Genomic DNA, 13,087 nt, shown 5'->3' with positions numbered 1-13,087 from the left:
AATAAATAAAAGTACAATAGAAAAATAAATTCGGCACATAAATCTACTCAACTCTCTTCAAACAAGCGTCAAGTTTTTGTTTATTTCCTGTACGATATTTCCGGTTTTCTTTTCTTAAAATGTTGAATTTTGGTTCATATTAAAGCCAATTCCCTACGAGTTCAAAAGAAGGTAATAACATTTGTAAAAGATATAAAACTGTTTTCATGTTCATTTTAATTTTCGTTTTGTAATTTCTTTTAGTACAATGTTGCAATTAATTTTCTTATACTGTTATGAGAGATTAAACGCATACCCTCTCTCACCGAAGCCAGATATTACTTATACAAAAAGACTTTTAAAATGATTTGTAGAAATTTGTTACTTGTTGTCATGATATTTAATGATTTGTAGTAATTTGTGCGAAACGTTGCTGTGAAACTTTTTTTGTTTATTCTTTTTAACTTACAATTTCCAATGTTTTGTTTACACTGTTACTGTTAAAGATGGATTAATATTCTGCATTATTTTGCGTTTCAGAATAATGACTTAGGATCGGATAACTTTCTGGAACTTTACTTCAGCTGAAGGAACGAAGTAAAAGGAACTCAAAATGACAAATAAAAACAGTGTAAGTGTATTATACCATTGTTCTTTTGTAAATCTAGAAGTGAAAAAATATCTCTTTTGTCGAAAATGAATGTCTTTCATCAAAAGATGCAGCTCTTAAGAGAGTTCGTTCCAGCAGAATTATATAGATAACAATGAAATATAAACTACTTTTAACACACAAAAAAAAAAAAAAAAAAAAAGATAGCATTTTAAGGTGAATCTGCATCATATCCAGAAAATTAGTTCTTGGTTCAGAATGTTTCTGCAACAATAAGGTTGGAAAGCTCAAAGAAAACCCAATATTTCTGTCAAATTTGTACAACTCATGGTGCGTTAACATTCAAGCCCATGCTGTTCAGCATTTATTGAGAGGATCTTCTCTAGTTTTGTATTGATCCATTCTAAACTTAGAAATAAACTTGGTATACAAAATGCTACAAAACTGGTATTTTTATACCACATGCTCCAAGGGGGAAAATATTTAGAATGAGACTAAGTAAAGTAAGTGACAGTTAAATAAATATATCTATTTTATTCGCTCTGTTTGTTCGAAAGAATACTAGATAAATGATCAATCTTCTTACAATGTTGGAAAATTAAAGGAATTAATAGTCATTAAGTTTAATTTTAGCTATTTATAATTACTTTCTATTCTATAATTATAGTAACTCTTTCATATATCTCTCTTTTTTTCTACAGTCGAGCAGCCTTTTAAATTAAAATTATGCTTGAGATTTTTACTGCACATCATTTTAGAATTCTAAAACTCCAAAAATGTATTCTAGTGTCTGAAATCGAAAACTATAAAACTTTGATGAATTTTTTTAAATGTATTTTTGTAATCAAAATCAAACTTCGGCAAGTTTTGGACAGAAAGTATATGAAAATATAATATATTAGTGTATAAAGTATATAATATACTAGTGTATAAAAATTGTTGCTAGTTAAAAATGCCAAACATAAGAAGTAAATGTTAGTAAAGGGCTTTTTTTTTTGCATGAAAAAATTACCAATAAATTATTTTAAAACCTGGAATACTGAGAAAGCAATATAATACAAAAACTTGTATTAATATAAAACCGGTGTTTCACTGGTGTCACCTATGCAAGTTTTTGGTTTTATCTCTCCTCCAACCAGGTAAAATTATCTCTGATAATGTATTTAAACAAACTTAACTTTTTGATTATACTTGAAACAATTTTTTAGTACAGTGGAAAATAAAAATTATCTTTGCAGTAAATAAAAGTTTAAAATGGTTAGTTAGTATTCATTAAAATTGGAACAAGCAAATAATTTTATGTTGAATGTGGGCCATAAACATACAAGTACATACTCCCACTTCCTCAATATTGTCTACAATTTTTAGTGAAAAACCTTTTTTTGTTTATTTTAATTATACGGTATACACTATGAAGAAACAAAATTTTAAGCATGAGATATAACGACAGTAATGACTACGATTGACAGGAGCATTTCCCCTCACAGTACTGCCCTCACTGAGAGCAAAACTATAGTGCACATATAACTTCCAAAGCCATGAGGTCTAGATCGGTCAAGACGGCGAACTCATAACCGGCGGGTCTCTGGTTCGTATGTTGTTGTGTTGTATGTTGAGTGTATATACTCAAAGACAAATCTTAATATTAGATTTTTAAACTATTGTTTTCATACTTTTGTATTACAAAATAAAACCATTTTCTGAATCTTTAGGTATCCTCTTCTAGTTCCGGAAAAGAAACCGATAGTTCTTCAAACACAAATGCTCGTCCAAAGTTGGTTTTTTTCTGGACTAATGCTGAAGTTTTAAAATGGTTACGCCGACATTGTGAAGAATATCATACACTTTATGCAAGTTTGTTTTTAGAAAATGATATTACAGGTATGTTATATCTTTAGAAATAATTTATTATTTTAGAATATTTTAATTTGATGTAAGTGGATGTATCACTCACTTTAAGCTCTGATAACTGTTTTTAAACACAATTTTAGGACACTGGTAACGCGGTTTCTTAATAATTTCTTTTACGAACATAACTTACGGATTCAAAGAAAATGATTTAATGGATTTTTTTTTTTTTAAATTACCCCCGACAATGTCCTCTTGGACATAAGGCGCCTTGCAGTCCAAAACAACAATGATGTAGTAGCAGAGAGGAAAAGTTTTTTGAAGATGACATCCTTGAGCACGTCAAGAAGAACGGAGAAATCAAAAAGATGCTCCCCTGTCATTTGCATAGTCCCTTCACATAGTGGGCGCAGTGGAGAATTGGCCAGTCTGATTTTAAAAAGATGGACTTGTAAGTAGTTGGGACCAGTAATGACACAAAAAGATGCAACCCCTTCAACTCGAGGGATGGGGGAAAGTTGCAGTCTTGTTTGGTCTTCAAGAAGGCACCCCCAAGATTTTCCACTGGCAATGTCACGGAGAGAGGAAATTCTTTTGAGCCTGATATTGCTCCCAAGATGTCGCTTGGCATTTCAAAGAGGGATCTTGAGACAAGATGGATTTAATGTTGAAGCCTCTTCAGCCAAGATGTCAGTTTGCTCGTTGCCCTGGATGCCGCAGTGACTTGGGATCCATTGAAGCTCGACGTCTTTACTGGAATCAAAAAGTGAACTTATAATGAGTTTATATTCAAACTTAGTCTCTGTTGGGAAAAGGTTATAGTTTACAGCTCTAAGGGACATATAAATTTCAAAAACTTCACTGTCAAAGTTATATGACCAGATACTAAAAGATTCCTTTAGGCTGAAAAATTTGAAAAAAGCACCAGCCCTACCTGAGGTGGCTGTGGCAGATCCATCAGTATATACGTGAAGCCAATCTTGAAACGGATACCTTTCATGAATAGTAGCCAGGGCGGAAGCCCTTAACTCCGCCTGTGAAGAAGAATGTTTATGTAGAGGCTGCACCAAGTCCAAATTAGCAGTAGCGTGATTTAAAGTACCAGGAAAAATAGACCGTCTAAAATTGGGCTGTCTGAAGCTCGAGACATCAAGATCCGTAGCAAGTTCATGAAACTCAAATAAGAAAGGGTGTTGTGTTTTGAGCCTGATCTGAGGAGGGATGTAGCTGTTCCAAAAACCCTCTTTTTTGAGCAACCTCTCACCTAGGGATCTAGCACTGTAGATCCGTCTATTGGACAAACAATAATTCGCAGTTTGCAATTTCATAGCAGCAATAAGGGTTGGTTTTGCTGCACCAGTAATGAGTCTTAATGCCTCGTTTTGTGCAATGTCTAGTTTATCTAGAGCACTATCAGAAGCAGTGATAAGGAGTTCAGCACCATAATCAAAAACTGGTTTCATGTATGAATTAAAGGTTTAGATAAGGACGCTCTGGGAAGCTCCCCATTTTACCCCAGCTACTCTATACACTCTATTGGAATTTGTAAGCCATTTTTGGGCTCCCTAAAAACTCGGAAAGGATGCTCGTTTCCTAAGCCGTTTGCATCATCAGTTGAAGATTTCAAGAAATGTTTTAAGCTTGCTTTGTATTAACTTTCTAGTTTTTGAGCCATTGAGAGCAAAATTGGCTCAAGTCCTTCTTTTATAGATTATATTTATATTATCTGAAATTAGCTTTAACCTCATTTCACACAAAAGTGGTGTTGGTCCAGTTGCAACCGTTTGCCCAGAGACAGTAATCGTAAAACAGGAAAGCATACGTTTTGTGCAAAAATGGCTGTTGGACCATTTAATTACTCAAAATTTTGTTTTATTTATGCCACTTTTGCCATCAACAGCTCAATTATAGACTAATGAAAACACTAATGAGTGAGTGTTTGTTATAAGAACTATTTTACTACACCTAAAAGTACTTGTTATATGCTGCGATGTTAATCAAAATCTATAGTGCAAGATTATTCTTGATACCTTATGCATTGTTGCGAGTGACTGTTGAGTTTTTTCAAGAAATGTAGTTACAAATTTTTTGTGAGAAATGTTTAGCAAAATTATATTATTGGAATGTTTCATATATTTCTTTTTGTTTTTATTCACTAGGTCGATCTTTGTTAAGAATGAATGATGCAACCTTGGAAAGAATGGGAATCAAAGAAAAAGCTCACAGGTACATTTGAGTTTTATAGGAGATGTTTAGACCTCATTTGATATACTCATCGTATTTTAATAGTATTAAAAAATTTAGCTGAAATACTGTCCATTGCCCAACTGATTTTAATGATCCCCTTAGCACATGCACTAGCACTGATCTCGTGAATGTGTTATTTGATCACAAAATTGAGACACAATTCACAATTATTTCAAATTTTGCTTAATGGCCATAGTCTTAAAATTTGCCTGAAGCTTTTAAATATTCACTAAAAAGTAGAGACGTACCGAGTACTCGGTAACTACTCGGTACTCGGCCAATATGCCAAGTACTCGGTACTTGGCCAATACCGAGTAGTTGCAAAAAATTGAATATATTAAAATTTACAAAAAAGCTCAAGCATATATAATTTTCTGCAACCATTTACAATTCAAATTTAAATTTTGAGAATAATGAAGTTTGAAATCTTCAATGGAATAAATCTTGGTTCGAATGTCTCGAAAGTTAATAAAAAATTTTTGTTAAAAAATGTGCAAATATGGAATTTTTGCTACAAACTAAAATTAGTTATAAGATATATAAAAATACCTTAGCTTTAAAAATAAAAGGAAATAAAACAACGTTAGAAGCACAGTGCAGGATCACTGCAGACACGTGTTTTGGTGTTACGAGGAATTTTTTTCTCAATGCACAAAATGTGAGCTCGTTGATTTAGAGGCATCTGGCAAAAGTCGAATTTTTTGTCGTATGCCTTTACATTCTTTAGTTCGCATGTTATGCACTGAAAAGACGATCCTTGTAACACAGAAAAACGTGTCTGCAGTGTTCCTGCACATTTGTTTTTTTGCTTTTAAAAATTATTTATGTTTAGCGAACTAGACCTATACTGAATAAATTTGTATAATTTGTTTTAATTCCAACTTGATAAGTCATACCTTTTATTTATTCATTTTTAATTTAAAAAATATTATTTTTGCAAAATTTTGTAGTTAAATTTCAGCAGGAATTTAGTTTAAAAACTATTATATGGACAAGGAGGTCTATACTACTATTTCAATAAGTTCAAAATTCATCGGTGTGTGTCGGTGGTCCTTCTTTCAACATAATTGGTACTGGGAAACTCGGCCGAGTAGTGAAAGGCCGAGTTACTCGGTAACTCGGTACTCGGCCGAGTAGTAAAAGGCCGAGTACTCGGTACTCGGCTACTCGGCCGAAATGCTACTCGGTACGTCTCTACTAAAAAGTAACAACTTTATGCTCCTGTTCTAAGCCTAAAATCTTGCTAATAATACACTCTTTCATTTCTATTATTTTCTTCATTTAATTTGTATTTTGAGAAAAGTTCTGCAACTAGACCAGGGGCGGATCCAGAAATGTTTGTAAGGGGGGTCAAGTTTCAATGGACAGCGTTATTTTTCCTACGTAAAAATGCAGCACTCCAAGGGTGAGAGCGTACTGCCTCATATGCTACGGAGTTCCCCCTTAAAGGTGATCAAAACCCATTCAAATTACCCCCCTCCCCACCCCCTAAATTTTCAATGCCATAGCCTGTGCCATGGACCATATTCCCTCAAATTTTCATCAAAAGCCACATTTCTTTAGGCAGATAGGCTGGTCATGTTGCTATAAGCTTTGATTATATGAGGTTACATCTATAAATAGTAGAAAAAAGCACATATGACATGTACGACATGTTGTTTGAGGTGGAAGGAGAACTGAAAAAATAGTTAAGCTCATTAGAAAAAATTGCTTTTGAATACGAACAAAGAAATGAAAATAGCAATACCCCAGTAAACAAACCAGTCAATTCTTTGAATTATGATGTGCTAAAAAGAACTACCTTACAGAACCGAGCAAAAGAAAAAAAATGTTGACATTGATTCCATGTACTATTTTTTCGGATCTAAAGAATTGAAGTTTAATAATAATCATAATGAAATTCTTCTCACAGGAGGGTCAGCTGACTCTTTGAGCCTCCCCTGAATCCGCCCTTAAACTAGACCTGAAAATAATCATTCTCCATCTTGCAACTAAAGGTCTTTGTCAAAAAAATACAATTTGAAACCATCCACTTTTTAAGAACTGTATACCGCCACAGATAACTACTACTTTATTGAAATTTTTTTGACAAGTCAGTTCTACTTTGTTGCATTTAGTTTGTGGTGTAAAATCCAGGGTTGCAGAGTCAGTCTGATTGATTTTGGGGTAAAAGAGTCGAAGATTTTAAATTCGAAGAGTCAGAGTCGGTCATTTTGTTGGCAACTCAGCTAGGACTATTAAGTTGGAGTTTTAGAGTAAGCGCTAGGTTGGTTTTGGGATAAAGAAGTCGGAGTTGGAAGGCTCTAAAATTCCAGGAGTCAGAGCCATAGTTGGTGATTTCTCTCCCACTCTGCTCTGGTAAAAATGATCCAAGTTCTTTTATGGTATTACCAGGGTTTGCCAATATACCTGTATATCAGTCAATATATATCATGATATATATCCCGGGCCAGATTTAGATTTAACGAGGCCCTGAGCTATTTCAGGTATGGGGTCCCTTTTGTATGAACAAGGTTTCTCTTGGTGGTGTAAAACGCATTTTTTAAAATTATTTTTCCCCTACCATGTTTATCTCTTTCCTCTGATATATACAGCAATATTTTTACTTTTTTAATCGTGTTTTAATGTGTTGTCTTTGATGTTCTTTTTGGACTGACCTTAAGAGAGGGAATGGTATCAAAAGAGTGACACACGACCCCCTTTTAAGTGGCAAGTAGGAGCAAATTTTAAAAATAAGTATAAAATTCTGCATTTTGAAATCTTAAAGATGTAGTTGGAACTACAAAAATATCATGACAGAAATAGGCAAAAAAAACTTTTTAAAAGTTCGATACACTTTCGCAAATTAAGATAATACACAGTAAAATTTGTTTTTGGTTTGACAAATCAATGACAGCAGTTTGGCAGAGAGAAGGTGTGCTGCGGGAAGAGCATAGGCAATCAGGGCTGCGCCGTTTTTATGTGCGAGGTTGTGCGGCGCACGACGGCACCAGAGTAAAAAAAAAGGCCGAACTCTACCAATCAAAAATGCTTCAGTGGGAAAAAAAATCTCTAACCAAAAAAATTAAATTGAACTTTTTGTTTTATCTAAAACGGTGGCAGTGAAATTATACTGATCATTGAAACAAGTAATCCGTCTCGCTACCTATTTAATCTAAAAGGGAAAATTATTGACTGTTTTGTTTAAACATGTTATTTGAAAGCTCAATCTTTTACACTGAAAACACATGATGCTAATAAATGCACATTAGCATTTTTCTTTTCAATGTGGAACCGTGAATGCTATTTCGGTGTGTCTATAGTGCACAAGGTCGAGCATATGAAACGCAAGAAATTTGCTATTCCCAAATTTTGTTCTTGTGGATGGACGAGTTTCCAACTTTGCTGTTCCAACAGCTCTTTTTATGCACTGAAGAAGGGGTTTGATTTCATGACCCCGAAACATCTGTGTGCGGAGTTTTTTTAAACTCTCATTTCATTATACAAAATTTTCAACTGCTTCTTTTACATATGTTCTATTATAATTAGTGCAATTCTTATTTTTGTGATTTTCAACAATTCTTGGTAATTCGAATGTTTCATGATATTATATATATAAAATAAGTTAACTTTATAGTTCCAAAAAGTAACGACTTTATCATGACTATACAATTCTCCCCCCCCCCCATCCCGCTCCCTTTTATTCAACTATTTGTGTATTAAACTAAAAAAAGACCTTTGAACAATTTTTGTTTTAGATATTTTTGCCTTTTTTTCGATTCCGTACTTTAGAATTACTGGTTTTACCGAAAGGATTACAGTCGTAGATTTTCAGGTGTAATATCCTCTACATTATTATACTTCAATTACCTTGTTGTCATGTTTGGACAGACATAAAACTTTGATTAATTATTCATCAATTAGAAGTTAGAGATATATTTAGGGCGGCATTAATTTTGATACTTAAAATAGTTTCTCTTTTCAAAATGCAATAGCATATCAGAATAGCTACTGAACTCAAAATAACTTCGAGATATGAAGTAAAAACATACACTATAATATAAATTAAATAGTTACATTGTTTTTTTTTTGAATAAATTAAATGCCAAACACATTTTCCCATACTATATTTGTCTACAAAACTTCACACCAGGTGTTGACTATTCTTTCCCCAAACCCCACAAAGGGGAAAGGCGCTCAAAAGACATTTACACGATGGCACTGATCAGGCTTAGTGCGGGCCTGTAGGTAATGCATTGTTACTTGCTCACATTGACTTTCGGTACAATTAGTTTTTAATCACACCTCCAACCCACCGACAAGTATAACAAGAATTAAATATAAAATGATCAATAGTAAAAAATGCTTTAAAAGAAATGGTGTACAGATTTAGAAAATAGGTAACAAGAGAGTAACATACTGCCCTTTTGAATAATTCATAATTTATACACTTGATAACAAAATTGGAGCCCACTTTGCTTAGGATTTTCAAACTCTTATATAATTATTTTCAAGGACTCTAGAGCCACTAAAATTATTTAACACACTTCATTAGTACTTTCCAGTCTCTGGTATTTTAGTACTTGATCGTAAATTTTTACAGTCCTGTTCTAACTTTGTAAGAAATAGCTATTTTAAATTTAAAAGAAAAAATAAACTATAGATTTCTCATTACAACTTTTCTTCACTTGCAAGTGGGGCAGAAAACGAAAAGGAATAGAGGTAGTGTATTTTTTTCCATGCTAAACAGATTGACAATATGCAGAAGAAGTAAGATAAAACTAACAAAAGAATTTCCAAAATGCTTCATTCGGAATTATATAAACAACAAGATATGAAATATGTGAGTCACAAAAATTTAATATGTTTTATTCAGAAATGTAATATTAAACTTATTAATTCTTGTTATTTATGTAATATTCGGAATTATATAAATAACAAGATCTGAAACATGTGAGTCACAAAAATTTGTAATATGTTTCAGAAATGTGAGAACCATGGTTTTTACATTTTTGGTACAGGATGTTGCAAGGAGCTGAGGTACATATTGGTATTCCTTTTCCCGACTCCCTCCCATTTGTGATTTGTATCCACACTTTTTCAAATTTTCGAGGATTTCAAGCAGTAGAAAATTAATTTTTTACAAGTACTTTTCTTTCTTTTTGGAACGAATCATGCTAATTTCCGAGAGCTGGGGGTCCTTAACAAAGTGGGGTCCTGAGCTATAGCTTGCTTAGCTTGTATGTAAATCCAGGCCTGTATATATCTGATATTTATTTTGAAAATATTATGATTTTTTTTTAAACTACGGCATTTTCAACATAAAAATTATGTTAATCATGGTAATATTGTTTATTTGTTATTAAGAATAACCAAAAAGTTATGTGCTATATTTTTATGATGTATTAATACATCATTAACATAACAATAATATAATATTCCATTTTTACTTGTATTTTACATTAGTTTTTTGTAACGTAACAATTTTAATTCAAATTAAAAGTGCCTAACAAAATATTAAACGTTGGTCAAATAAATAAATAAATAAATAAATAAATAAATAAATGTTTTATGACCTTGCTCCCACTAATGCATATTTTTATTCCTGAATTATATAACTGTGTAAAAGTAGCTAACAGAAGAAAAATGAATAAACAGCTGATACCAAATTAACTCTCATTAAAATTGATAAAAATGTAAAATGAGATATTAGGTATAAATAATGAAAGAAACCTTAATTTTAAGTCTACATATTGTAATAATACTATAAGAAAATGAGTGATTTGTGGATGCATTTACTATTTTGAAGACTTTAGTTCTTGCTGATTGAAAATATCAGATATGTATCAAAATATCGGGTATTTTCGATATTTTCAAAAATATCATGATATTTTCGAACCCTGGGTATTACATATCACGAATGTACAAAAAAATCAAATATGCTTCAATTTTCACTTTTGTAGAAAATTTTTGTTTGGAAGATGACATAAACACTTTTAAGATTAAGTAAAATTCAGAAATGTTACTTAAAAAACTTTTAAACCAAGTGTTCACATCCCCCAAAAATTATGAAAGAACTGTGTTGAATTTTCCTCAAAGTAGTGTGCAAAAAACTGAATTGTAGTTGCCTACTTGCTGCGTTCACCTAATGATATGTGATCATTATGAGTAGTACAATCAGAATTTGAAACTGGTTATTAAATGAAAATATTGATAAGTTCAGTTTATGCACGAAATTTAATTTTAAACATGGAATAACAATAAAATAATAACTTTTTAAAAAAACATGAAGTATTTTTAGAACACTGAAGCCAAAGAACTAAATATGAATTAGTTTGAGTAATCTTACGTTTTTGACCATTATAATTGCAACTGTGACAAAGTACATATCTCATGGTTACCTTAAATAATAACTTTTGCTCATTATTTGACTATGTACATGCTTAAGTTAAAAAACCAATTGCACAGAAATAAGTGGATGAAACACTAAAAGGTTCTAAAAGCGCTATAATCTCAAAATATTTTCATTGAGCAAATTATAGTTCGGTTTACTTTATCATTTTATGTTTTTGAACATTTTCACTGCTCTTCAAATTCTTTTCCCTAGGGGTTGCCCACCAGGCTGTGAACCCTCAATCTAATTTATCTAATTCAAACTCTACCAAATCAGTTAGAATGAGCAGGTTGCTAAGGTTTGGTTTTTGATGTATGCTTCCATAAGCTAGCTAAAATTCTCTGAAGTATAGATGAACTCTTCATTAAGCTCTTCTTTTTTTTTTTTTTTTTTGTCTTTTTGTTAAATTCATTTTATTTTTATGTTGACTAATGCTGGAAAAAATCATTCAAAGGGCTTCTAACTCTTTTACCAATTATTATTTTTTTTGTTTTTGCTTCCTTATCTAATTCTATAAAAATTAATGTGTATGTTCAAATTTTCTCGGTGATGTATTGCGAATATTTCTTAGCAAGAAATGGTGTAAAACATATTGGCTATAATTAAATGATGAGCTGGCCTATGAGTGAGAGGTCCGTTTTCAGAAAATCAATTGTCATATACATTTTATGTTTGAGAGCTTTAACATGACTCATATACAATTCTTTCGGAGGGACTAGAAATATATTTCAGAGGGTGTGATTTATTTTGTAATTTAGTGATGAATTTTATTTTTTTTTCATTTTAGAGAGGTTATTTGTACAGAAATTTTGAAGTTGAAGCTCAAAAGCGATATACTGGAGCTGAAAGATTTACAGAAGAAAAAAGGTAATACAAAAATTCATGATGTAAATTTTTGCATTATGTTAACACTTTCAGGTCTGAGCTATTTCGACCTCACATCTCCCTCCAGACTGGGGTTTTTTGATAGATTTGCATGATTTTTAAAAAATACTTGGAAGATGTGTATTTTAGTAATTTTTATTGTATTGCCTACTCCACAATATTTTCTGTCGTAATAGAGGAACTATTTGAATAAAATAAAAATCAATTTTTTGTAAGAAATTGTCGAAAAAAAGCATGTTTGAAACGAAAAAAAAAGGTCTGCATAAGAAAATATCATTTATAACCATAAAAGTGTACCCAGACTAAATTAAAAACCTACATAAGTTTTGAACAAATATCTGAAAATAGGTTTAACTTGTGTAACTAACATTATTTAATAAAATTTGCTTTTGTATGGTGCATTTCAAAGCAGAAACTCAAATTTAAACCCCTATTCTATCACGTTTCATGTAGTTATTTCTGCCTGGTGCTGCCATCTATATATATATTTTTTTAAGTAAAAGGTTCGTAGAAAGTATCCAAAACGGCTAGAAAAAAATATAGAACTCGTACTTTTATAGCTAAGAGAGTAAAAATTTGACCTCAAGAGAATCTCAGGCTTAGTTAACTTCACCAAAAACAGCAACCCGAGTGATATTCGGACATAGACCTCAAAGTGGTAAATGTTTGTACGTAGTGGTTGTTATGAACCAATTATAAACAGACTTTTTAATCCTCCAAATTCAGAGCAGTCTCGCTACTTATCACATTATTCTTCCACACTGCTGAATTTATTGAGGATATCTCCACTACATTTTTTTCTGAAGTTGATTCAAGTGGTCTATTTTCTGACCTAGTCCTAGTATTCTTATGGCAGTGTATATTATTATTAAGTTGTGTTTAGAGTTTAGTATTTAATAGACTTAAAATGATTTTTAAAATGCATGTCTTTATTTTAAGTAATTAATTCTTAACTATTCTGTACTTTGAAGTAGATTAATTGGTTCTAAAAGTCCTCCAGAAAAAAAAAACCCTGTCTCTTATGAATTTAACTCTAAGCTTTAGCTCTATTTTCAATCGGTCAGAGGTCACCATTTTTTAGTTTCTAGTGCCTCCTCAAGAAATTATTTTCAGACTTGCCCCTATTTTACACATGTCACTGATTT

General features: G+C 31.9%; 1 protein-coding gene across 1 annotated transcript; it reads left to right on the top strand.

Moving 5' to 3' along the window:
• The first annotated feature begins 74 nt into the window (after positions 1–74).
• LOC129219610 (protein aveugle-like) lies at positions 75–12,037 on the top strand. Its single transcript, XM_054853879.1, has 6 exons — positions 75–171; positions 520–610; positions 2,302–2,470; positions 4,597–4,663; positions 11,845–11,924; positions 11,976–12,037. Exons 2-6 carry the CDS (start codon positions 593–595, stop codon positions 12,035–12,037), a joined length of 396 nt encoding a protein of 131 aa, XP_054709854.1. The 5' UTR covers positions 75–171; positions 520–592.
• Positions 12,038–13,087: the final 1,050 nt, after the last annotated feature.

This window comes from Uloborus diversus, chromosome 1 (genome assembly GCF_026930045.1).
Source record: "Uloborus diversus isolate 005 chromosome 1, Udiv.v.3.1, whole genome shotgun sequence".
Classification (NCBI taxonomy): domain Eukaryota; kingdom Metazoa; phylum Arthropoda; class Arachnida; order Araneae; family Uloboridae; genus Uloborus; species Uloborus diversus.
The sequence above is the reverse complement of the archived record's forward strand: the minus strand, read 5'-3'. Positions and strand labels throughout refer to the sequence as shown.